The sequence below is a fragment of the Cyprinodon tularosa genome, unplaced genomic scaffold (assembly GCF_016077235.1).
Source record: "Cyprinodon tularosa strain WSP-4 unplaced genomic scaffold, ASM1607723v1 ctg161, whole genome shotgun sequence".
Lineage (NCBI taxonomy): Eukaryota > Metazoa > Chordata > Actinopteri > Cyprinodontiformes > Cyprinodontidae > Cyprinodon > Cyprinodon tularosa.
The window spans coordinates 365,028-390,129 of NW_024038449.1; the positions used below are offsets into that span (position 1 = coordinate 365,028).

Sequence of the window (25,102 nt, forward strand, 5' to 3'; positions counted from 1 at the left end):
AAACAACTTTAATTACTTCAAGACAGTTAAAAGCTAAACCAAAAAGACACATTCTAAATGCATTTTTAAAGCATGGCTTTAAATATTATTTGTTTTGACACACTACTTTTAAATTGAAACATCTTGTTTAAAATCATCTATATGAAATTGTAGGAATGTATGCAACTACTATAACTAGAAGATAATGACATGATAAATGACGATGTTCTGCAACATTCCTGCTTTTTAAGCCTGAAAGAAATATTTTACTTTTTCCAGATGAGTTGCACAGAGCACTTATCCATAAAAGCTTCGGTAGCATAAAGTCTTGTTACACCAGTTAGTCAATTGTCCAGCAGGCTTTTGACCAATGAAACAGTTAAAAGGAAATTTCTTTTTTTGTTTGGTCACTAAACAAATCTATAGCCAAGAGGTCAATTTACACTGAAAACAGCACTTTTCAGGTGAAATAACTGGTTTCCTTTGGGAACAGCTAATGTCTCAGCAGACATTAGGAAAGCTGAATGTATTATAAAACATGTTTATTTCTTTATTTTGCACTTTAAATAAACAGCAGTGTTTATTTAAAGCACTTTTTTGTAATGTAAAAAGTTCCAGTCAAGCTAGGCTTTGAGTACAACCTGGGAAATTGATTTTCACAATTATTACAATGACAACATTAAACAATGGCAAAGGCACATTAACATTCATTCTTACCAGTTTGTGCAAAGGCAACAATTAAATGCTGGACTGATTATAAACCAGCGTTACAATGAGGAGCTGAAATCACTGTATAATGTTAGATACAGGACTGAATTAGACTCTGTAAACAAAGCTCAATCTTAATATGTGATTTTATGGTTGTGTAATAAATTGGATCTAGATAAAATCTAAATCTGAAATCAGTCAATTACAATAAGGGTAGCCTCAGAGTAAATATGTTGTAGAACAACTGTCTTCTCATTCGCCCAGTCTACTGACTTTCATTGAATTAATGTTAATTCACTTTATTATCCTGAAAATGGCTGTGCCTTTTTAGAAGGGCAAAATATGTTATGATCTTAAAGCAGTGGCGGCTGGTGGAGTTTTCTCCAGGGGGGCTACAAATTAAAAATTGGCGTATACCAAAATCCAACCAAAATGTATACTAAGTTATCATACCAGTATATTCATGAGTGCAAATAACAAAAAACATTATAAAAACACTTTATAAAAACAAAAAATTTCATTTACAGGTTTACTTTTTGTACATAGATTTGCTTTTACAAAGCCTCAGGAGGGCAAGATTTATTTTTTGCATGGTCCAACATGGTGTCACAAACCTAAAACACATAATGTACCAGTTTAATAATGGGGAAGCTATTAGTCAGATTTATATTTTTTTAATAGGAAAAAAAATCTGAGAATGTGTTTATTTAAGAGCAACTATGCAAATGAACAAACATCTAGAAAATGTGCACTATATTATTTTATTTTCCAGGTGATTGTTCATGTTTCTTTGCCTTTTATAAAAAGTGCTTTAAATCAGTCCTACCAGTCTTTATCCATGCTGGGTCAGATCCTGGCGTTTGAAAAAGCATGCAGAGAAAGCAGAATAAAGCACTAGCCTCTCTGCATGCAGTTAGCCAAGCCTTCTAGCTAAACCAGGTCAATTTCTCTCTCTCTTTCTCTAATGCATCTCCAAATCCCGCGACTCGACCTGTCAATCACCCGCAAAACGTCGCCGCTGTGGCGGGAGGTGGTGAGCAAATACACTTTCTGTCAGCTCTGGGTGCAGTTCTTTTATAACTTTGTATTGCAGAGAACCTACTACACATGTACAACTTTTAACGATAGTCAATGGGCAAAGATTTTGCGCACTAAGGCTGAAATACATCACAAATCCGACAAAAAATGAAATGATGATGATGATTTACTTGTCATTAGAGATTAAATATTTTTCTTGCACATCTAAAAAATATATATGAATATATTTCTAAATAGTTAAAATTTAAATTTAATATTTAATTATAAAATATATATATATATTTTTTAAATGTCTTAATCAGGGTCATTGGTTGGCTCTAGCGCCCTCTATTGACCAGCCACCACTGTCTTAAGGCCTATCCATATCTTTAAAGCTGACTAGTGCTAAAAAAAACACATAATATGTTTTATATGCTGAAATCTAAACTAACCTACTAGTCGCTTGATTTTATGTTAAGTTTTGGAGAACTTTTAGATTATGAATGTAGGCTGAAGAGAAAGGGGCTCCACCAAAACTAAGTTATCTTTTAAGGATGCTACCAGAAAATATTCCACTATTCATATTTAAAACAATGGAACAAATTATTAGACAATCTTTGGGGCTGGCAAAAAGCCCAGAAAGAATCCAAAAGCCTGAAGATGGGGTTTGGGGTTGCCAAATATAAAAATGTATAAAGAATCATTTCGATGTGCCCAAAATGGTATTAGCGTTAGGTGAGACGACAGTCCAATTGATTATCTTAAGACATTCTAAAATCTCATGAGAAAGAACTTACATACTATAGACAGTTGGCAATAATTTAATAAAAATAAGGATCTACCTGCTTTCTCAACAAGGTTATCTTCATTAAGGTATAATAAAGACACATTTTAAAATTTTTTACTGAAAAATAGACTAAAAATAGAGACAAAAAATAGACACCTCATTAGTTCAGGGCTGATGCATCTATAAGCCTCTAGCCTATTTTCCCTGAATGCATTTCTGGAAGTTCCTAAGCGGTAATGTTAAATAGGTCCAATCTAGCAAATATTCTAAGCGTTACATTCAAGATGGATTTTGTGGATACTTAGAAGCTACTTGTCGTGGTTTTGGTTCTGTACAAGTTTTATTTCTGAGTTTTCATTGGTCTTATTTCCATTTTGTGTTCTAGTTATTTTTTATTGTATTTTAGTTCTTAGATATTTCTCGTTTGCCCTCTCGTGTCAGTCTCCTTTTTCCTAGCTCCCTTCCTGCCTCCTCTGTTCACACCTGCTCGCAATCTGCCAATTAGCCTTGTCTTTGTTTCTCTCTCCCATATATTCTCCTCCTGTTCAGTCACTCTTTGCTGGTTTGTTGTCATTTCTTTGCCCCCTTGTTGTGCGTATTCCTTGTTTTCAGTAATTTGGGGTTTTTGCTTCTGTTACCCCTTTTGTTATTAAAATCTGCAAATGACCACCTTCAGCTTTTGTGTCTGCATTTGGGTCCTCCTTCAACCCTCCTCCCCCACTTGACACTACTGGCATCCAGCTCAACTCAGACACCAATGACAACGTAAAATGAAAAAGTAAAAAGAAAAACTTTGACAACGAGCTATGAGAACAAGCAGAAGTGTGTTGCAGTTCCATGGTTTGGCCACAGGTGGCAGTTTCATAAGAAAACTCCATAATGCCTGTTTTAAATAGGAGGTAAGACTTTTTTTTGAAAGACTGGTGCTCTTTAGACCTATTCTGTCTTTATCAGTAAAAAAATACTACTGAAGTCACCAGTCTACATGGAATTCAAGAAAATTTAAATCAGGACTACATCAGGATAGCATCCTTTACAGTTTACTGATGACGGACAGTAGTCAGGTCAATGATGGCTTAAACAGACTCTACTGTCAGAAATAGCAGACTTTACTACAAAACAGCAGTTTAGAGCTTTCTAAACATGAATTTGTAATTTAAATGCTTATAGACTTCAGAGAATAAGGATATAATTTAAACATTAATCTTGAGCAGACTTCCCATTTTAAAAACCAATGAACAGGAATGTTCTAGCCAAGCTGGCTCCTCTGAAGTGTGTTGGTTGAGTCAAGTTGGTTAGAAACATACCCAGCTTTTTACAGTGATACACGCTCACCTAACTCTAAACATCACATTAAAATATCATGTTTCAGATTATGGGTTTAAATGTTTTTTCCTCCCACTAACAGACACATCCCCTTAATGAGACTGCAAAACAGATTACACAGAGCAGTGCAGGCATCTGTTATTAATTAAAACAAAAAAAAGCCAAGCATTCCAGAGCAGCAGCAGCAGCAACCTCCCTGACCGCCCACCCACTGTTATCTCTGTCTGTTTTCCCTTCTTTTCTCTCCATTTTGTATCATCTTCACAAAAACTAAATGTGAGCAAAAGCCAACTGGAATGTTTAAAAGACAAAAAAAGGACACACGCCAACTGTCTACATTTTTGTTGTCATTGCTTTAGATCGTTGCTTTCACTTCTGTCTCCGTCGCACACATACATACACACATCCTCACCACAGAAACACAGACTAGACGGGATGGATCGAGGAGTTGGGACATAAATAACAAAGAGAAAGAGAGAAGAGGGGGAGAAGGATGGGTGTGGTGGAGGGGCTTTAAGGGGAGAGTGGGAAAAAGAGCCCAAAAAACGAACACTCTGAGGAACATGGAAAATCCCTGGTTCCCATGCCAAAAATCTGCTGCAGCAAAAACACGCACAAACACACAGAGGAGCCGGGGGCCTTCAGGGCACTCAGAGTAGATCAGAAGGTGGAGATAAAAACGATCAGGGGAAACTCTAACAAGAAATTCTTAGATACCCTATCCTTCTCTGACACTCTTAACTGGATATGAACCTTTAAATAGAAAAGTGCAGTTTTCCAACAAAAGCATTAAAGTGAAGAAAAACTCAACCATTAAAGAAAGTGCATGTTCTGCATTTGTCTCCAGTTATTTGGATTTCTTGGGAACTATTTGACCTCGACTAAACCCCATTTTCGCAGCTCCAGATGTTTTCTGTATTGGAGTAAAAAAGAAACTATACCCATCCTAAAATAATGCATAATTAAAAGAAGTCTATTATAGTAAGACCTAACACAAGCAAATAGATTTAAAAAGTGATGCATAACCATAAGATATTAGGCACTTTGTTAAAGTAATTTGTTTTCACTATTACTATTAGCTTTATCACTATTCAAGTCATAATAATAACACCAGTTTTTGCTAAAAGCAACACCAACTTTTGACCAAAGTTTAAGCTTCATTTGGGAAATATTGAAGGATTTCCAGGTCAATATACAGCATTTGCTGCAAATCAATGCTCCATGCAGGCTTTACTCAAAAACTCTATTTAACTTGAGTGTTGGATCCGTTGCTTAAAAAGTCAAGTGACCTAGAGCACTACTTTATGGTACTTTACCTGATCAGACACTGCATGAAAAGTGGGATTTTCGTCAATATGCGGCACTGTAGATTGTCGTGGAACTTCAGGTTAGCGGCAGTTTACGACAATTTGCAGGCTTCGCCGAAAACTCCCGTAAATTGTCAGAAATTGACGTGGACTTTCTTAGGCAGTGTTCCCCCCATGCCTCCCCCGCATGGAATTCTAGGGGAGGCTTTAACATGTAAATGAACATGCTGTGAGCTATACAAATGCAAACCAGGGTTGCAGGGGGGGGTTTTACCCCAAGTGACATCTTTCTGGGTAAGAAATTCTCTGATACAAAGAGATCAGGCTTAGTATAGCCTCTTACATTTTAGCTTGAATTGATTTATTTAATTAAAGTATAGAGACCAAAACAGATCTTTAGCTGACAGAGCAATACATTTAGAGCAGTAATTATAAAAATAAAAAAAATTGCATTTAAGATAAAAAATAAAATGTTGTCTGTCAATATGCTCAATTCACAATTACTTAAGTGGAAAAGTTTCAAGAAATGAGTCTGAGATGATTCACTTTATAACATGGCGCATTATCCTGTTGGAAGTAGCCATCAGAAGATTGGTACACTGTGGTCATAAGGTCCGGCCAGGTCAAGATCCGCAATTGCAATCGCACCAAACAGGAAAAAGAACATCGACAAATTCCGGTTCGTCAAATAAAAATATAGCAGCAACAGATCGGTGACTAGAAATTATAGCACAATTCTTATATATATATATATATAAAAAAAAAAAACTAACACCGTTTATTTAAATGATTGGATCCAAACTATTGGTTATTCACCAACGAGGAAGCAGATTTCTCATCTCCATCAAAATATTTATTTTATACCGAGGGACTTAAACTTTAATCAAATCCATTCAAAAGAAACTTCTTATTACAGGAATGAAAAGAGATGCTGAGTTTGGAAGTAGTGAACAAGTTCATTAAAAAAAAAGCAGTTTTGAATTATCCTTATCTCTGTTACAAAAATCTACAAAAATATATATATATATTTGGGCAGAAACTGAACATATGCTGGATGATGGTGGGATTTTTTTAATATGTCATATTAAATTAAGCGCTCACAGGGTTCATACAGGAATGAGTGACTCTAATTTAATGCTATTTTAATGCTATTTGAAATTATTTTAATGCCATCAACAAGAACCATGTACACAAGTTATTGGTGTACATGAAATATGAAGGAGCTGCAAGCAGAGTTCCATGACTCCTGTATGTATGTAAACACACACACACACACACACACACACACACACACACACACACACACACACACACACACACACACACACACACACACACACACATATATACGTATATATATATCCTCTAGCCTTTTCTCCGCCTGGAGCGATATAATATATCTGACAAAATAAAGAATTATAAATACTAAGATAAACATATTTAAATAATTTTAGTGCCAATTAAGGCCTTGATTAAAAAAAAAAAAAGAATGATTTTTTAATTATTTTTATTGATCCGTGGAAACCCTGGTTCATCTCGCGCATGCTCTGTACGATCTCCAAAGAAACTCAGAGCGGAGCGGCTGGATCCACAGTGGAGGATGTATGCTTTGCTTTGTGCAGCGGTCTGGAGCTTCTGGATTTCGGAGTAAAACTCCTCTTGGACGCGATGGCGACTCTGCATCGAACAAGACGAACTCAAAGAAGAGATGCTAGCGGTAAATATATGTTCGATTACTGCCTGCTAAGCTAAAAGCGGCCTAGCCTGAGCTACGGCTAATAGCGGCTAATAGTAGCCTTGCAAGAACAAGCTTTATTAAAGTGTATTTTTTGTGATTTACAGGTAGCAGTACGCCGTCTTAACAACTCGGAGACTAATTGCAGGCGCTATGAACCGGAGCAAGGGTAAGATTTAAAGAATATGCTTTCATTCTGCGGTAAAAGGCAATGGATACCGATCATAGCTGTACATTTTGTTTTCACAGACCTCCCATCTCGGCAAGTCCAGATTTGCACGATGTTGATAAAGACGACATTGTGTGTAAGTGACTTGTTTTAATGTTTTCTCCTTCCTTGTTACTGTGACTTGCGTTTGATTTTTTATTTATACCACTCTCATTTAATTGTTTTCCAGCTGCCTGTAGGACGTATTTTCAGACGGTACGCAGGAGCTTCAGATATACGCAGCCAGCCACACGCTGCGTGCGGAGGCTATCTGCTCGGAGTCGGGCCAGAAGAAAGAGGGTAAGACTTTATTTGGTGACTATTTTTCAGGTGCATTAATAGATGTGTTGTGTCCATACGCAGTGCGCTGATTCATTGTTTTTTTTTTTTCAGCTGCTGAAAGCGAGGCAGAGTGTGCTAGCAGATGAGGAAGTGGAACTCTGGAAGTCCGCCTTCCTCGGCGGTGTCTCTGGATGGATTGTACGGTCGCCGCCATTTCGTAGGCCGGATCTCACTGAACTCTGTGTTAAGCTGCAGTCCCGGTTAGAAGCGATGCCGAAGTACAGGGCCACGCACAGTAGGCGTCTGCACATCGGACCTGCCTCGGAGGGAATGCTGCCTGTTACCTCCAACCCCGAGGAAGCAAACGGACCGTTTTAATTTTTAGAAACGCATGTGTTTGGATACGCGTTGTATATAGTTGTGTGTGTTTTAATAAAGCTCTTTCTTTGCATAAACAGCTTCCCGGCAAATCTTCATTTCCTGTATAAATTCATTCATGTCCTTGATGGTAGCATAATAATTGTGTAGTAGTGTAGGATAACATAAATACACAGCATATGAATGAATAAATATATATATATATATATATATATATATATATATATATATATATATATATATATATATATATATATATATATATATATATATATGAATAAATATATATATGTAAATTTATGTGTAAATATATATATATGCCAACCAATCAAGAGCGACTTTACTTGTTTAAAAAGAAGTGGTTCCGTCCAATACTCAGTAAGAAAATTAAAGCCTGGCGTGGCCACGTGTGGTTTTGCTGCCAATCACGAGCGATTTCATTTGTTTGAGAATAGTGGTTTCAGCCAATACTGAGAAGTTTATTCAAGCCAGACCTGGCCAGCCGCGCGGGTTTGCTGCATTCATATGCTAATTAGGGCCATTAGTACAGCTGATCGCTCCCCACATACGTCATGGTACGTTTTCGACAATTTGTGGCACGACAAACGCGGACAAGCACGGGTTGCAAATTGTCGGAAACTGACGAAAATCAGGCAGATCTGCGGGAGTTTACGGGGGTTTACGGGGACGAAAATCTCACTTTTCATGCAGTGAGATCTATTTTTGGCTCTCTGATGTAGGATATAAACTATAAAAATGAATGTAAATGCTCCATTAGTTCTTAACTTGCTGGTCCAAAGTGGTCTACTATCAGACTTTTTCATTTTACAAGGTTGCCAGTTGCTTTCAGGGGCACTTGGTATTTATTAATTAGTGCTTCTATGTTAATTTTGTATGTCTGCTTCTCCTTGATCCCAGTCAGCCTGAGCAGATGGCCGCTAACACTGAGCCTTGTTTTGCTGGAGGTTTCCTCTTGTTGAAAAGAAGCTTTTCCTCTCCACTGTTGCAGCATGCATGCTTGGTGTGAGGGATAGTTGAAGAGCTGACACGATGCAAGCAAATACCTAGTGTCGCCACATGCTCACCAGGAGGAGCGTGTCCTGCAAGTCAATGACTTGTTGCATCAGCTAGTTTTCCTTAGATACAAAATGACTTAAAATGATATGTTATGAATGTAAATGTGTAATAATAAATAAACTGAAATGAATTGAAAATTGAACTAAACATGGAGGTAAGAGATCTAGCAGCTCTAGTGGCTAAAAGTAATACAGATTTGTTTTACGTATTTATACCCCTGGAAAATATCTTGTGGACACAAATGTAGTGTTAAGTAAATGCACTGCAAAAACTATCTAGAAATAAGTAAAAATTACTTAAATAAAGTCTATTTACCCTTAATTTGAGTCGGTAAATAAGATGATTTGCCATTGGAATGAGATGATTGAGATAAGATAATTGTAATAAGATAATTAGATAATATGTACTTGAAATAATACAACTCAATTGTTTTTTTCTTATTTTAAATGTACATTGTCTTGTTCCATTGGCAAAGTGTCTCACATACCTCCTCAATTCAAGAAAAAAAATGCACACATTTTAAGAGAAATTTTCTTATTTAGATTTTAATTCTTGCGGTGTGTAGACCCCTTAAGACAGATACCCCTTAAACAAACTCCACCAGTGTGTAATTACATCCTAGTGTAAGAAGCAGCTGTTTTAAGAAGGTTTCAGTTGTTAAAGAATAACAAAAACCTAGGAACACACCCAAAAGGTCAGACATGAAGTAGCAGAAACATTTAAAGCAGGATTAGCTTTGATTCTACGGTTTTCAGTTGACCGATTTGACAACATTGACTAAAACAATATGGCTCCATCCTAAAACTTCCAACACATGGAAGCCCACCTAAACTTCCAAGCTGGGCAAGAGGGTCATTAATAAAGGGGGGAACTGGAGATAGCCACAGCTGAGGTGTAAGAATCTGTTTACAGAATAGCTATTAGGTGTGAAGCAAAATCTAACCTTTATGGAAGCTTGGCACTTGAAAAGCTATTGTATAAAAAGAAATCAAGCAAGAACATTTCCCTACAGCATGCTGATGATACAGCAAACGTGGAAATAGATATTCCTATGAGATGAAGCCAATGCACATAATCCTTAGCATCAATATTCTGCACAAGGAAGCCTGTTGGAATTAATGGGAGGATGCATAGATCTGAAAGCAGGACAATATGAAGACTTCAAAAGACTTCAGACTAGGTATGAAATATGATGGTTTAAATCAAAACTCAACTATTCATGTTCCAAGATGCCCAGCCAAAGACCTAGTTTTGAGCCAGGGCTCCAAGAAATGCTGTTGATGGATTGCCAAACTGTTTTTTCTTAGATTGAGAACTTTGAGTCAATTTGAATGTATGCCTTGAGATGACATGTGTTGTGAATTGGTGCTATATAAATAAATTTAATTTGATTGTTTACAGACATTCGCGTTTCAATATGACTGAGCAAAATACTTCAATCTCTAAGAATTCAAATATCCTTCAGAATGTCGGACTTGAAAGAAAATCTGGCTTCATTTCTTTTTCCACAACAAAACTACATAGTGTATCTACAAATCACCTCCAATCATAGTACACTTGAAGTGGCTGTAACATACTAAAAAGTTGAAAATGTTAACAGGTGTGATTACTTTTGCAAGGTACTGTAGTTGCCAGCAGTCATGCCGCTCACTGAGCATGTCAACATTTTCCCCTCCCTGCCCTATGCTTGCAAGTGGCAGAGAGGCTATCTATAGCCCCAGTCTATTTTCAGACAGGCAGACAGGACATAGTTGAGCTCATAGTCAAACTCATTTAGTCTTAGTTGGAAAATGGCTGATCTACATTCAGGTCATGCACCAAATAATTATATGGGGCCTGTTTTAGCAAGATGAGGTCTTGGTTTGAACAGCCATGGAAGCGCCTGAAAGCCTGGGAAATGGACGACATATTGATGCCGAGAATGTGACCATTGATCTGGAGGAAACAGAGGCAGGCTGGGTGAGAGTGCGAGTGGAGGAAAGCTGGTTCCCTCTTAAGAGGGATTTTCTTAAAAGGCACAGCGACTATTTTCAAGCTCTTTTTCGCTCCAAGATGAAAGAAAGCCAAGCAGAGGAACTGTACCTGAGAGGGGGAGTGCATGCAAGAGGTTTCCTCATTGCTCTTACTGTATGCAGGGAAGAGAACCCCACCATCAGGGACCCAGATGAACTTGTTGAAGCAGTAGAGTGCGCTGCTTTCCTGCAGATCCCACCTTTGATTCAGTATCTTTGTGATATCATAGACACTGATAACTGCCTCTTGCTTTACCATGCAGCTTCCATCTTTGGAGTGCACAGACTGTTTCAGAGTGCTGCTCTGTTTCTGTGTGATGCTTTTGATGATCTCAAGGAAGAAGCAGAAAGCGCAATACCAAAAGAGCTGCTTGAGTATGCTCAGATGCTCTCCCCAGCTAGTTATATCGCTTTAGGAACCCATACTCCATCAATGGAGCTGCTACAGGACTCTTTCAGAGTTGCTTGTTTCCTTGAAGAAAAAGAAGGGGAGTGGCGGCATCTGTCAAACCTACCAACTGCTTGTAGTACCTCCCTGGCTGGGGTAGCAGTGCTTGACAATCGGCTGTACATTGTTGGAGGAATCTACGGTTACCGGAAGGACACAGTGGACAGCAGTTTCTGCTATGATCCCGATTCAGGGATATGGACAACTCTTCCAGGTCCACAGCAACCAAGGTACGACTTTACATTGCTTGGGCATGAAGGACAACTCTATGCCATTGCTGGAGAAGCTCAAAGCACATTAATTTCCAGTGCAGAAAGGTACAACGCCGCAAAGGGAGAGTGGAGATTTATAAAACATGCACCCAGACCTGTGGCATCTCCAGCATCTGCCATTGCTCGTCGACGAATCTTTGTTTGCTTCTGGAAACCTCCTGACACTACAGACATTTACGAGTACATGCCACTGAAAGATGAGTGGAATCTCACCACCACCATGATCAGACCTCAAAGCTATGGCCACTGTATGGTGGCCCACAGGGACAATTTGTATGTGATGAGAAACGGGCCTTGTGATGATTTTCTGCGCTGCCTGATGGACTGCTACAACGTCACAAATGGCCAGTGGACAGCCATGCCCGGACACTACATAAACAGCAAGGGGGCGCTGTTCACTGCAGTGATAAGAGGAGACTCTGTGTTCACGGTAAAACATATGTTGACTCTTGAATACACCATCACAGTAGATGGTTGGAAACCCCGCAGACAAATGAAGGGATTTCCAAAGAGTGGCTCTCTTTGGACTTGTCTACTCAGGCTCCCCAAAACTGGACCAGTTACACCAAAACCGGACGTGGATGAGGGACAAAGAGAAATTGCTTTGCCAGACATGTCAGAGAGATTTGCAGACATTCTGCAGCAGATGTGAAGTTATTCCAAAATATAATAATGATTAAAAGTCTGTGAGTAAAAAATTGGAATATCTCTTAGGCTTTTTAAAAGACAAAAGGCTCTTGATACATCTACTTACACACACACACACACACACACCCACACACACACACACACACACACACACACACACACACACACACACACACACACACACACACACACACACACACACACACACACACACTCAATATGTACTCAAAGATGTGCTGACACTTCACATTTGCACTGATAAGTAACAGCTGCGGTGGTTTGAACCTTGAGAGGCAGCAGTGTGTGTAAAGTTCAAAGGCACTGATGGGATGTTCTAAAATTCTTATTCTCTTTCACACTGGGCCAGCTCAGGAACCAGCAATTTCCTGGTCAACATAAAGGCCCACCGTTTACATACTTCTAAGGAATCATTGCTTACTGGGAGTACTTAATCGCTGGTGTATTTGGTAGGGGTTGCATCTGTGGCTTGTAAACCTGTCTTATTAGGTTTACAAACCCTATAAGACATTGCTTCCACTTGTTTTAGCTAAATTAAAGCTAATAGAGTTATAAATACGATGGTGTGCATTATATTAATGATTGCAGTGCCCATCATCACAATGCCTTGCAATAGCATTCACAGACCTTGCTCTTTCTCATTTGGTCAAGTTACAACCAAAATTCATTAATAATTGTGAAGTGCAAGAAAAACTTTTTTCATTTTTCATTCTTTATAAAAATGTATTCATTTTTCACTAAGTAAAAAACTAAATTTGATATCCCTCATAAAAATAGACGCTTCAGTCATTAAATAAATAGGGCCAACTGGCATGCATGAGGTCGGGTGTGTAGGATTTGGTTGGCAAAATGACTTTGCAATGCAGAATTATATTCATCTCTAAAAATCAAGTACTGTACTTCAAATCCTTAAGCTAGATGGTATTTTAGGAAATATCTTTGTTTTGTTCCGTAATATTTGCTTAGATTTTATAAGATGCTTGTTTAGTAAATTTAACAAACTGAAAATAGAAATTTCTATTACTAAATACATACCCAGTTAAATGTAAAAAAAAAAGGGTTTTAAACTGCAAACGAGGCATTGATGCAAAACTAGGATTCTACTTGCCTAATGCATAATCCAAGCTAATGAGATGAGTTTCAATTCCAGCCTAGACTGAAATCTGACAAGAGTAGAACAAAAATAAACAATAAAGACCAATAAAGTTGGGTGGTGTGGCAGCGCATTATAACTATGTATAGAGGTCTTATACTTCGACCTGGCCATCACGGGCCAGGTGATCTCCTTCTCTCAAAAACCTATTTCCTGTTTTCTCAACTTCAAATAAGTAAAATAAGTAATAAGTAAAAAAAAAATTATAATAAAAGAAAAAAAATGACAAAGAGAAGCAGATGAGTAGAAGAAGAAATTGATAGATGCTTAAATACGTAACATAAAGCAAGAAGAAAAGCAATTTAAAAAACTCTTTAAATGGTTTCTTTTTCACAATGTCCTTTTGTCATTAAATGTAGTTTATTGTATTTTGCAATGTGCAATTTATTTTAGCAGCTTACAAAGTTTCACTAACTGTATTATCTATCCAGAAGTTGAAGCTCAACTGTGATGAAAACAAAATAAAAGCAGACTTACTGTTCTGGGTGGCGGCAGGTCAGGAAGGCTCTTCTGTGGCACTGGAATATTTTTTGCTGCTTTTCCATTAATAAGGGCATCTAAATAGTCATCTGTTACATAGAGGCAAAGAAGAAGAAAAATGAATGTATATAGGGAATCTATAATCTAAAACCATGGTCTTGTATTGTTTGCTTTGGTAATTACAAGAACCTATGGGAAATCTAATAACTGAGCATTATGCAAGAATAGACAGAGAGTATTGTTTATCAAGCACTCAATCTCCAGATGTTTCACTGTTCTCCTTAGCAGTCATGTTTCCTTAGAGCCCTTTGAGAGCACAACCTTTTGTTATTTAAAACACACATACCAAATAAATCAGTCATATGTAGAAGTATTGTGCATGACAGGATCAATATAATACTTTGATCCATGCACAGTAGTAGTGAGATTGACTGGAAGAATAAGCCTTCCAACTTGGACACTCTTGATTTAGCATTCAAAATATAAATGCAATAATTAATTGAAAGTATCAATTTGAATCCAACAAAATTGAATTATAATATAATATTCCGTTCCTCTATTGCACCTTTAACTGATACTAAAGACAAAACCTAAACAATAAGCTTTAAAAGGGGCAATGTTACATGTCTGCTTATCTTTTCATCAGTTTATTTTTTCACTCTGCATCACACAGCACACTATACTCGGCTCTTTAACCACAACTAGTTATCCTATGTTTATCTATTTAGCAACACATCCTTTTAGATTAATAGTCTCCTCCCAGCACGGTCTGGCTTGAAACAATCCCTGCAATGAAAAACGACAACAAACAACAAAGTGTAAAGGACAGGCTTGTAATTGAGCTATAAAGTTTTGAGGTCACATATGGAGGAAATCAGTCCTTCTTTCTCAAACACGTATTAAAATTTTAGACTAAAGCCTCTGTATCTGCTGATCATGAAAGTTCAAATCTTTCATCTCAGCGCTCCATCAGTCTCTGTAAAAGAAAACCTGCAGCTCTTCTATTGCTGCCACTGAAAACCGCTCTTTAGTCTGGTCCTTGCTCAAACCGCAGTGTTTAAACACCACAAAGAAAACAGGTCAGTCTCAGATAGTGAGAAGGTTTCAAAGAAACAGACAGGAAATCGTACGAACATGAGGACAAATGAAAGAGCGCCTCTGCTTGAAGCAGTTCATCTCCTCTGCTGCGTATCTACAGCTAAATTGGGCTTATGATGTGTTAACATCATGTATGTAGGTAATATTTTACAAATCCAACAAGAGTCCTTTTATTGTTTTTTTCTTCGAGGTTTATCAAAAAGTATTTGTTGCATGCTTCTCCATTGAACATTATAAATTCTCTTGATAAAAAAAATAACCATCCCAACCGAAACTTTAGAAAAACAAATGACAATGAACCCAATCCAACGATTGCCCGAAATAAAATAGAAATTACCCCTAAAACTAATATATGCTTGTGCAACCATAAAAAAGAAAAGTGTTATCAAGCCTTTGCAATAGCTAGCCATAAGTCTTTGACATCACTGTGGAGTTACTTATGGCCACTCTTCTTTTCAGAATTGTTTTATCCAGATGCAGTGGAGGATCTCTGGACTTAATGGCCTGCTTAAGGTCACACCTCAACATTTCTATATCTTTAACTAGGATAAACCCAAACACATCATTGGGTTTTTGAGACCTCCAGAAGGATTTATCTAGTGTTTCCTGGTTACTAACATACTGCATAACTCAACTCAACTAGTGTCAGCATCCTAATAATTCAACCTTCTTCTTGAAGATTATTTGTTTGACAGTCAATGTCATTATTCCATCAATTACAGAAAGATATCCAGGTCCTCAAAGAGCCAAATACCTCCCGTCTCTGGAACTCTCTACCAACCTTACTTAGAAAAACAGACTCACTTCTCCATTTTCAATCAACTCACCTGTTTAAAATTACCTATTCTCTTTAATATTAATCTCCCTGTCCCAGCTTTTTTTTATTTTTTAAATGGTTTTATTCTGTGTTTCCATGTGCGTTGTTTCTCCCATTGTGTTTTAATCTTTTGTACGGTGACCTTAAGTGTTTTCAAAGGCGCCTTTGAAATAAAATGTATTATTATTATTATTTTATATATAAGGACAACCTGCAAAGCAAATCATTTTAAATTCATACTAATAGTGTGAGTCCCTTAAGGTGGGACGTTTTTATATTTCCAGTTCAGCGCATGTCATCAGAATCAAGTCATGTTGCATTAGGACAAAAGTTACAATGATTCTGTAGTTATAGCCAACATTTTTTTCATTAAAAACAAATGAAGTTGAAATTAAAAGCTACAAGTGTCTCTTATTTCAAAGCTAGATCATTTAAGACTCTCACCTTTGTCATTTTTGTCTTTCCCAGAAACTGGCACTTTGTTCATGTAGATATATTCCTCGTCACCTCCTATGCAAAACAAGAAGTGGTCAACAGTTTTGGAGGCGTGAAGAACAATCTCAGACCACAAAGTTTCCACTCAAACAAAAACATCACGCATTACATGTAAGGAACATTTAAAAACCCACAGTGAAGTAAAAAAGAACCAGAAAAATAAGGTAGTTTTACTTTAAAAAAAGATAGAAAATATAATACCACATAATTAATAAATAATAAAATATAAAATAAGAGTTAAAAAAAATACATTATTTCATGACATCTACCGTGTGTGACAACAGAAAATAATCAAGGATCATCCATGTGCCTGACAGTCGTATAATGATGTCCATAAGGTTAAAGAATGTCCGCACTGGTCACAGGAGGATAGGTTTTTGTTACCGTGGTTACAAATCTGGAGATTTGAGTTTAAAGAATGAAAGTTTCCATTTGGAATCATAATTTTCGCTATATCTGTTTTAAATTAATACAAAACATAAAATGTAATACATTATGAAATAAGTGTTTTTTAATACATTTATGATTTAAAAGGTATTGTGGAGGATTTTTGTGAATTTTCGAAAAGACCCGCCCCCTCCACTTAAAAAAAAAATAAAAATGCACATATACAACCCTGTACCCAGTCCTGAGAGAAAACGCCTATTACACACATGTTAGAGACCAGTTCTCCTTGTGCATGTCACACTCACTACTGGGGTTATGCCGAGAAATACCTCCCCTGTTGCAGGAGCATGCAACACCCTTAACTGATGCACGTTGATGAGAAAATTGATTGAAATATGAAAGAAAATGAAACTTTTAAACAAATTCTAAATGTTTTGTCAGAAATTATATAGACTGGTGTTGATAGCAAAAGCAGGAAATGCCATTCACAGTATAGAGAATATTTTCATTGAACACTGACTGTCGCACATCGACTAAAATGTGTCTCCATAGTCCATACAAGTAAAAGTTGTATTCATTTGAATTAATCTGTCCACCAAAACTCTCTATTTTAGGGCATCGATGCATAAGAAATTAGGGGTATAAATAATAATCGTGCTGTATCGATGCATCGATCCAACAGACGATTCATTTATTTTTATTTTTTTTCCTCCGGTCTATTTTTATCCATTTGCTTCTGGATGTAGTTCTGACTCCTGTGCTTTGGTGGCGCTAAACCAATTTTGCCCTCCTACCTCGCTTCCTTTAGCCACTGCCCTATTTCCGCTTCCACACACACACACTCGTGTAAACACAGAGGTGTTATTATTTTTCAGTGAATGAGGTTTTCATAGGCCTAGGTGGAGTACAACTCAGCTACCTTTGTTATTTACTGTTGATTCTCAAAAAAAATGCATAACGAATCGAATCGTATCGTGGTTTACTCATGAGTGTTGAAAATAATTGAATCGTCGGGTCAGGAAATTAATACTGAATCGAATTGCCACTCAAAACTAAGGAGAATTTAAACAAGCCAATTAATCTAACAGTGATGTTTTTAGACTGTGGGAGGAAGCTGGAGTACCCGGAGAGAACACATGCATGCTCAGGACGAACATGCAAACTCTATGCAGAAATACCCCAAGCCGGGAATCAAACCCTGAACCTCCCTACTGCCCCACTGAGCAGCCCCCACAATACATTTAAATGGATAAGATCTATCGATGATGAAACTTAAAGAACAAATATTCAGTGGAGAATATTACCACAAAACAGTCTTGAACAAGAAACCTCCAGGTTGCAGCTCATACAAACAGAGCAAAGCCTGTTATTATAACCTGTTTTGGGATGCGATTATGCAGCTGAAGCACTGATGTTGTGCAAGGCTGTTTCACTAAACTTCACATTTCAGCTGACTAAGATTTTAGAGAAAATCAAACAAAACTCCACTCTCAGGGTGAAACTTTCGCAAAGCATCTCCTTTGAAACTGATACCATGAGGTGAAACCAAACAGCAGCAGAATAAAATGTTTTGCATGTACAGTGAAAACAGATTTTTTTAGGGAACAGAGTTGAAAGGCTATTTATAAGCTGCTTTGCAAAGGAAGTGGAGCATCCCCCAGAGGATAAAAGCAGCTTTGGAAAAATGATACAGCCTGGAGCCAGAAGAGGAGGTATGAAGAGACGAGTCCAAGACCTGAACATGGAAAATCATGACTGCTTGTTTGATTGTTATAGAACAAGTCTCTGAGAAAAGACCTAATTTCAAATTACTTTTTCCAATCCAGTGGGGTCAGTGTGGGAAAAAAGCAAAAAACAACTTAGTACTCAGACTTGTTCTACAATTTAATTTTCTTTAGAAAAATTAAATTTAATTTTCCAGACTAATAACTCACCTGGGAGTTTACATCCAAGAGGGAGGCTTTAGTTCACACAATAACTATCTGGACTTCCAGGTAACATAAATTACATCAGCTCACCAGCATGGCTACCATTTCCATGCTTGGTGTCACAGCCAGTGAGTAAAAATTATAAATCCATCTTCACAATTTAAACTGAACACTAATATCATTTTTTTAACGAAAATTGCAAAAAAGGACACTCATCTTTTTTCATGCTGAGGATGAAGTTTGTGGACTCCCTGATAGTAAAGAATTACAATAGTCCAGCATGGAAAAAACAACTGACTGTGTGATCTGGTTGAATTGTAAAGTGCCTTGTATATGTGTTGTTAATCGGCCCTATATAAATGAACTGAACTGAAGCAGAAATGGAGGCAAATGTGCCACAATTTCTAGAAAGTGTTATTTGATCAAACAGAATATAATAGAAAAGGGGATTACACCTGTGTACAAGTGCATAATGTTTTAGTCTATGACCCAATTCAAGATAATTACCTGTCTGTTTAAAAGGAACTGGTAGGCCTATTTCTGAAGAGGCAGTAAGACTACGCTGTAGGATCACTGCTGTGATTTCCCTGTGTTGTCTCTCTAAATCTGTAATTTAGCTCAATGTTGCTTGCAGTGCTAATAGCGAACATACTTCCGTCCAAAAAAGTCAGAATTCAGATATTAAAGTCAGAACTTTTAAACAGAAATTGGAGTTTTGAGATCAAGGTAAATTCTGAGATTAAAGACAAAACTCTGTTTTGCTTTGTGTCGTTCCCCACCTTTAAAAAACCTCTGTAACCAAAGGCTTCTCAGGGCTTATATAACGGAACCAGAGTGTAGGACCGAGAATTCGAGGTGAGACAGTGGAAAAGTTGAAAGCGTTTATTAACATAAACAAAAATTGAGGAGCTGTGGATCTGCAGCGGCTGCTTGGGGAGGCAGGGAACCACCCATCACTGGCACTCTGGTTTAACAGTTCAATCCATCCTCTGGGGTGAGGCGGGATCCAGCCGATAGACTGCAAATGAGTTTCGATGCGGAGCCGCCCAGAGGGTCCACAATGCAGCAGCCCCAGTGAACAGGCAGGAGTCTGAGTCAGGTCAGGCAAACAGTTTGGAACAGGATGGTTCTGAGATCCAGGAGTCCGTAGCCTAGCCAGGGGTTCCGATCAGTACAGGAACAGACAAATCCGGGGTTCCAGGACTCCACAGAGCTTTCAGGCAGATTCAGGGTTCCAAGAGTCCAACAGAGGGTTCAGGCAGAAACGTTCAGATGGAAAACCCACATGCCCAGTAGTTGAGAGGCAGAACAAGACATGATATCAGGAAAACTATGGAACTTCAAAGAAACTCCTTCCACAGAGCCAAAACAGGAACATGGCAAGCTCAGTGAACAAGAATCAGGAAATTATCAGGAAACACCAAGACAAGACTAAAAACCCTCTCCAACCACTGGCCTCTGAGAAGAGCACATGAAACATGGAAATCAGCAATGATCTCCAACTAAAAACTCTAACCCAACAAACAAACAACTGGACTAATGATGTGGCGAAGCAGCAAACCTATCTCTAAGGTTTAATACAGACAGGAATAACCGTCTTTGGGTTGCAGCTTATTTTCTTTTTTTCCTAACCTTTTCACAGATTATTTTAGATCTTTAATAAGCTGTTACCAACCCTAAAATTATCCGCTGTTTGAGCCTATCCATATATCACCCAGGAATTTTCTTGAGCCATCACCTGTCTCTGTCGCTCTACAGCCATCGTCTTTGGCTCTCTTTAAATAGCTCCTCACAGCCATCAAAGTCTCTGCATCTCGGTACCTCCACATTTTAGCAGCTGTTGCTAGGCCACTCTAAAGCAGCGTCTGCCCAACGAGTTTTCAAAAGTCTATGCTGTTGTTGACCCAACTGAAAACTCAGGAAAAGGCCTTGTGGTACCTTCTGAGTCTAAACCATGAGAATCAAAACGATAGGGTCTTCTGCATGGAATAAATGCCATCTTATCACAGATTATTTTAGATCTTTAATAATCTGTCTACAGCATTAAATATCGTCTTTTCCACTGACATTAAACCTGTAAAGCATTTATATCTGTAATTCATAAATCTATTAATTAAATTCTTGGCCTATATGTACCACCAGCTGTCAATATAGGCTCTTTATTTTAACTTTTATTTAGAACTGTCCAACCAGTAATTTTCTACATTGGATTTATGCACACCAACCTCAGGGATGACCTGAATCTGGAGAGTCTAAAAGCAATAATCTATAGAGTCCGATCAGCTGATAACTGATAATCATCCTGGGTCAGGAAACATTGAAAATCCCTGAAAAAATACCTTTCCTCCTAACTCTCCCATTTGCAAGTTCTCAGGCATAGTTAAATCGTCCACCGCTAACCATTATGCACTGGTTGTTCGTGAGCATTTAATTGTTTGCAGCAATTCTTGTGAATCCCTTACACCTTCTTACATTTATTTATCGATTTGTTGAATGAATTACCCCGCTGATCACCAGAGAGAGGAATATAATGGGGATGAAATATTTAAACATCTGCAGGCTTTGATATGAATTTAACGTGTCTTTTTTTAATATTTGTGGCAGGACCCTTCAGTGACAATACTGTATGTATCACACTGTGGTAATGGATCTGATAAAGTTGATCTATGATAAAGGTTTCATATGAGGTGAAATTAAATGTTTGAGAGAATTTTTTTAAGTAGCTATGTAACAGCCTAGAAGGTTAGGCTAGCATTAGCCTCATCTTTTTTTTTTTTTTTTCCCAATTCTGGAGAAATCTCAACAATGAAAGTTAGTTTTGGGTATGTCTGATAGTAGAAAAATAAATAAGGAGGGCTTAAAATTTTAGCAGTTTTACCATTAGCACTGGAGATGCACGTCTAGTACATCTTTTTGGAAGTCCAACTGAAGACTGTCAAAGTTCAACCTCTACAAAACACATTTTCATCTTCCTTTCAGCCATTATTAATTACTTTGCTGATTTGCTGTTGCATATTAATATAATACTAATGATTATTTTGCAAATCAATAAATCTGTTGATTATTTTTTGATTAATCTATTAATAATCAGATAGCCAAAGGGCTCCTTAAAGAAGATTTATGAAACTAAATCAGTTGAATTTATTTCTTTTCCACTTGAGGAGTTCTGAATAGAGCATATTGACAGACAAAAGTTTTTTTTTTTATCTTAAATGCAAAATATTTATATATTTTTTAACTATTTTAATCTATTTTGTTGTATTTCCTGCTCTAAGTGGGTTCCTCTAAAGCTCTTAAGGCATGTTGTCTCTATACTCCAGGTAACAATTAATTAATTACTAAATTAGTTGACAATTGTTATTTCAGTTAATGGATTAATCACAATTAATCCAATTAATTGTTTCAGCCCTAACTAGTATCAATATGTTATATTACTACACAGCTATGTATTCTTTTAACAGCAGCCCAATTTGACCTCAGATCACACTGAAAAGAACTGAATCTAAAACTTGAGGGTCCTTTGATTCCTAGGAACTCAATTGTGTTTTGCAAGAACCAATGACAGCATCAGGGTTAACCACACACATATATATAACCACATATATATTTCTGTCACCCACTCCCTTACAGTTTCCAACAGCAACTATCTGAATCAATCTTAAGCTTAAATTCCTTACCAGGAATTTTAAGGCTAAGGCAGTGTGAGGAGGTATTCCCCCAAACTCCATCCCCACTCGGTATGCACCAGATGCTGATTGATGGGTGAGCCAGATGCCTTTTTATAGTTGCGCAGGTGGCTGTTACAGTGCACATCTTTGTTCCTGCTGCAGGTCAGCTATTTTTGTGGCTGTGTTTTAGGGATCTAATTTAAGATTTTAAATAGGTGCAAAATGCAGCAGAGCACTGTGTTGAATTCTAATTAAAGGGATTTGAAAATTCCCCATGTAGTGCAAATATGACGCTTACCGTGTGATGCAGAGACTCTAATCAAGTCTCTAATCAAATTACAAATCGAGACTCTGCATCACACTGTAAACATATTTGCACTACACGGCGAATTTTGAAATCCCTTTAAAAAGATTTCAACTCAGTGTTCCACTGAATTTTTCACCATATTTAATCTTTTATTTTTGCACTGCTACGAACCTTCCACATCAATACCTTTTTGCAACACATCTCTCCTACATTGTTTACATTTTGATCACTGCTGCACTTTATGAATGATAATTTTCATTTCACTGCACTGATGAAAAAAAAATGTATGCATCGAATATGACCACAAAGTTTGTCTAAGTCTAAGCGAAGTTTTTTAGTTGGAGTGGCTGGGATTTGGCTGTTTGTGCAGTGATGGCATTACCAGCTGAAAATAATGTGTTTTTGATTTAATAATAAATCTTCTTGATCTTTGCATTACTGCACATTTTGTTTTTGTGGAATAATTGTATATCTGTCATTGTGCCATCCCCTCTGTTTATGATCTGTATCAAGGATCCAGAGTATAGCTGAAGCCTTTGTTTTATTTATTTCTTTTTTTTAATAGGTTACCTGTTTTAATTAAATTGAAGACAACATAATAATTGTATAGAACTCAGTCAGTCATCCATTTGTGAAACTGGATTTTAATTCATTGGGTAAAACCATTTCTCCAACTGTTGTTACAATAGAAACACTGAAAACTACTTTTTTTGTGGAAAAAAAGGACAAAAATTTTTTTCAAGATTGCACAAACATTGAGCCAAACTAATTGAAATGTTACTTTGTGGACAGGGATCACTTTGTCTTGAAAAAACAACATGTGAGACTCCCCATGGATCTATTTTTGGATCATTTTTATTCCATACTTTATGCTCCCACTTGCTTACTCTGCTTTTTTAAATAAATTTCATTCCTTAATCTTCAGGAGAAATAAATAGTTGTCATAACCTTAATTTAAAGAACTTCTAAAATGTATTATGCAACTTAACATTAAGGGCTCACAACACTACCACTTAATAATCATTAAGAAAATAAAAATATTTGTTTGCCCCAAATCAAAAAACTCAAAAGATAACTCACTTGTGGACATAATAGGGCAGGTTTTGCTTCCTCTTAATTTTTGCTTCCAATTTAAGTCCTTTTTTAACTGAACTAGTTTTACAGCCAAGGCTTTTTTTTTTTGTAACCTTTCACTTCTTTTTTCAAATGCACTGCAAAACATGTAAAAATGTTGCCGTTTAATCGCCTATAAAATCAGTTTCTAAATAAACAAAAAAGGAGAAGGAAGTTCAGAAGTTTCAGTGTCTAAATTGCTTTTATTTATAACCTTGAAATAAAAGTGTTTCAAGGTTCCCTGTATTAATAAGCAACATGGCGGATATTTTTAGATGGAAATAAAGAGACCTTGACCTTTTAATTATCTTCGTTTGACCCCTAAAACCTTTAATTCATTCAGTTGTTTCCCTTACTTGTAAATCATAAGGTCTATTCAGTGTATTTTTATTATAATTAATGAATACCTGTGTCTGTAGCATCTGAACTATCTTTTTAAACACCAAGATTTGTTTACATATTACCATTTGTGGATTTGTATGACTGCAGGAGGTCTGACAGCAATCCCTTCTGGATGGTGGCATTCCCACTAAGATTCTCCCTGTCCAGGAGGAGCAGGAAGCGGTGGAGCTCCATCAGGAGCTGGTCCAGCACTGAAAAGCACAAACAGCAAAAGTTTCCATTTAAAACAAAACAAAAAGTCAATTTATTCTTATCACACAATGCTTAACATGAGAATATTGGATGTTTTATTAGGATTCAACAACATATCCATAACACTTTCCTATCAGCAAGTGAAAAGCAATGAAGGAAATTCTTTTGTTTCTTTAACTTTATGTTATGCGCCACACGTTTATATAGAAGAAGCTCTTCTGAACTTTTCTTCTGGCAGCCATTGATAATTTCTATCAATCTGTTGCCATCAACAGTTGCAAGTATGTTCATGGTTGTTTGGAGGACTCTGGTAAAGGTCAATTTCAAAAGAGAGAGGAGCCTCAGCCTGTTCTGAGTCTGGCTCAAGCCCACACACATCCTTCAGGGGTCAGCCCTGAGTTCAAGGCCCTTACTTGCTGTGTGTAGAGTCTTTGTATTTCACTTTACTGTCTCTTGGCTTCATGAAAAAGCCCCCTTGCTAAAAAGGGCCTCAGAGAGGACTTCCTCTCTCTCTGAGAGGGGAGAGTAGGAAATGAACAGTTTAATAGTGTAACTAAGACCGTCCTTCACTGCAAACATTGTAATTTTGTAATGTAAAAGAAAGGACAAAGATAAATCATTTATCATAGAGTGATAAATATCTTACAACATTAAGCTGAAAAAAAGTTGAATAGATAATGATTGATACTTGGATGATCTATTAGATTTTTAGTTTACGATTTTAGTGTTTTAGTCAAAACTAAAAAGCATTTTAATCAGTTTATAATTACATTCACCTTCATGAAATCCCCTCCGTTCCATTTTCTAGAAAAAAACAACCTCCAAAATGATGCTGCAACACTATGAGTATGGCAAAGATT

At 37.1% G+C, this 25,102-nt stretch overlaps 2 protein-coding genes across 3 annotated transcripts in view; one reads left to right on the forward strand and one right to left on the reverse strand.

The window, feature by feature from the left end:
- afap1l2 (actin filament associated protein 1-like 2) overlaps positions 1-25,102 on the reverse strand; it is a 73,023-nt gene that overhangs the window by 20,941 nt on the left and 26,980 nt on the right. For both annotated transcript variants that reach the window (XM_038280574.1, XM_038280575.1), the window contains exons 2-4: positions 24,113-24,241; positions 16,195-16,260; positions 13,833-13,924 (exon numbers count right to left, since the gene is read on the reverse strand). In XM_038280574.1, coding sequence (XP_038136502.1) covers positions 13,833-13,924; positions 16,195-16,260; positions 24,113-24,241 — 287 coding nt within the window. The remainder of the gene's footprint in view (positions 1-13,832; positions 13,925-16,194; positions 16,261-24,112; positions 24,242-25,102) is intronic.
- LOC119780504 (kelch repeat and BTB domain-containing protein 13) lies at positions 10,517-12,240 on the forward strand. The gene has a single exon (XM_038280576.1). The coding sequence runs from the start codon at positions 10,677-10,679 to the stop codon at positions 12,186-12,188; it is 1,512 nt and encodes a 503-aa protein (XP_038136504.1). The 5' UTR covers positions 10,517-10,676; the 3' UTR covers positions 12,189-12,240.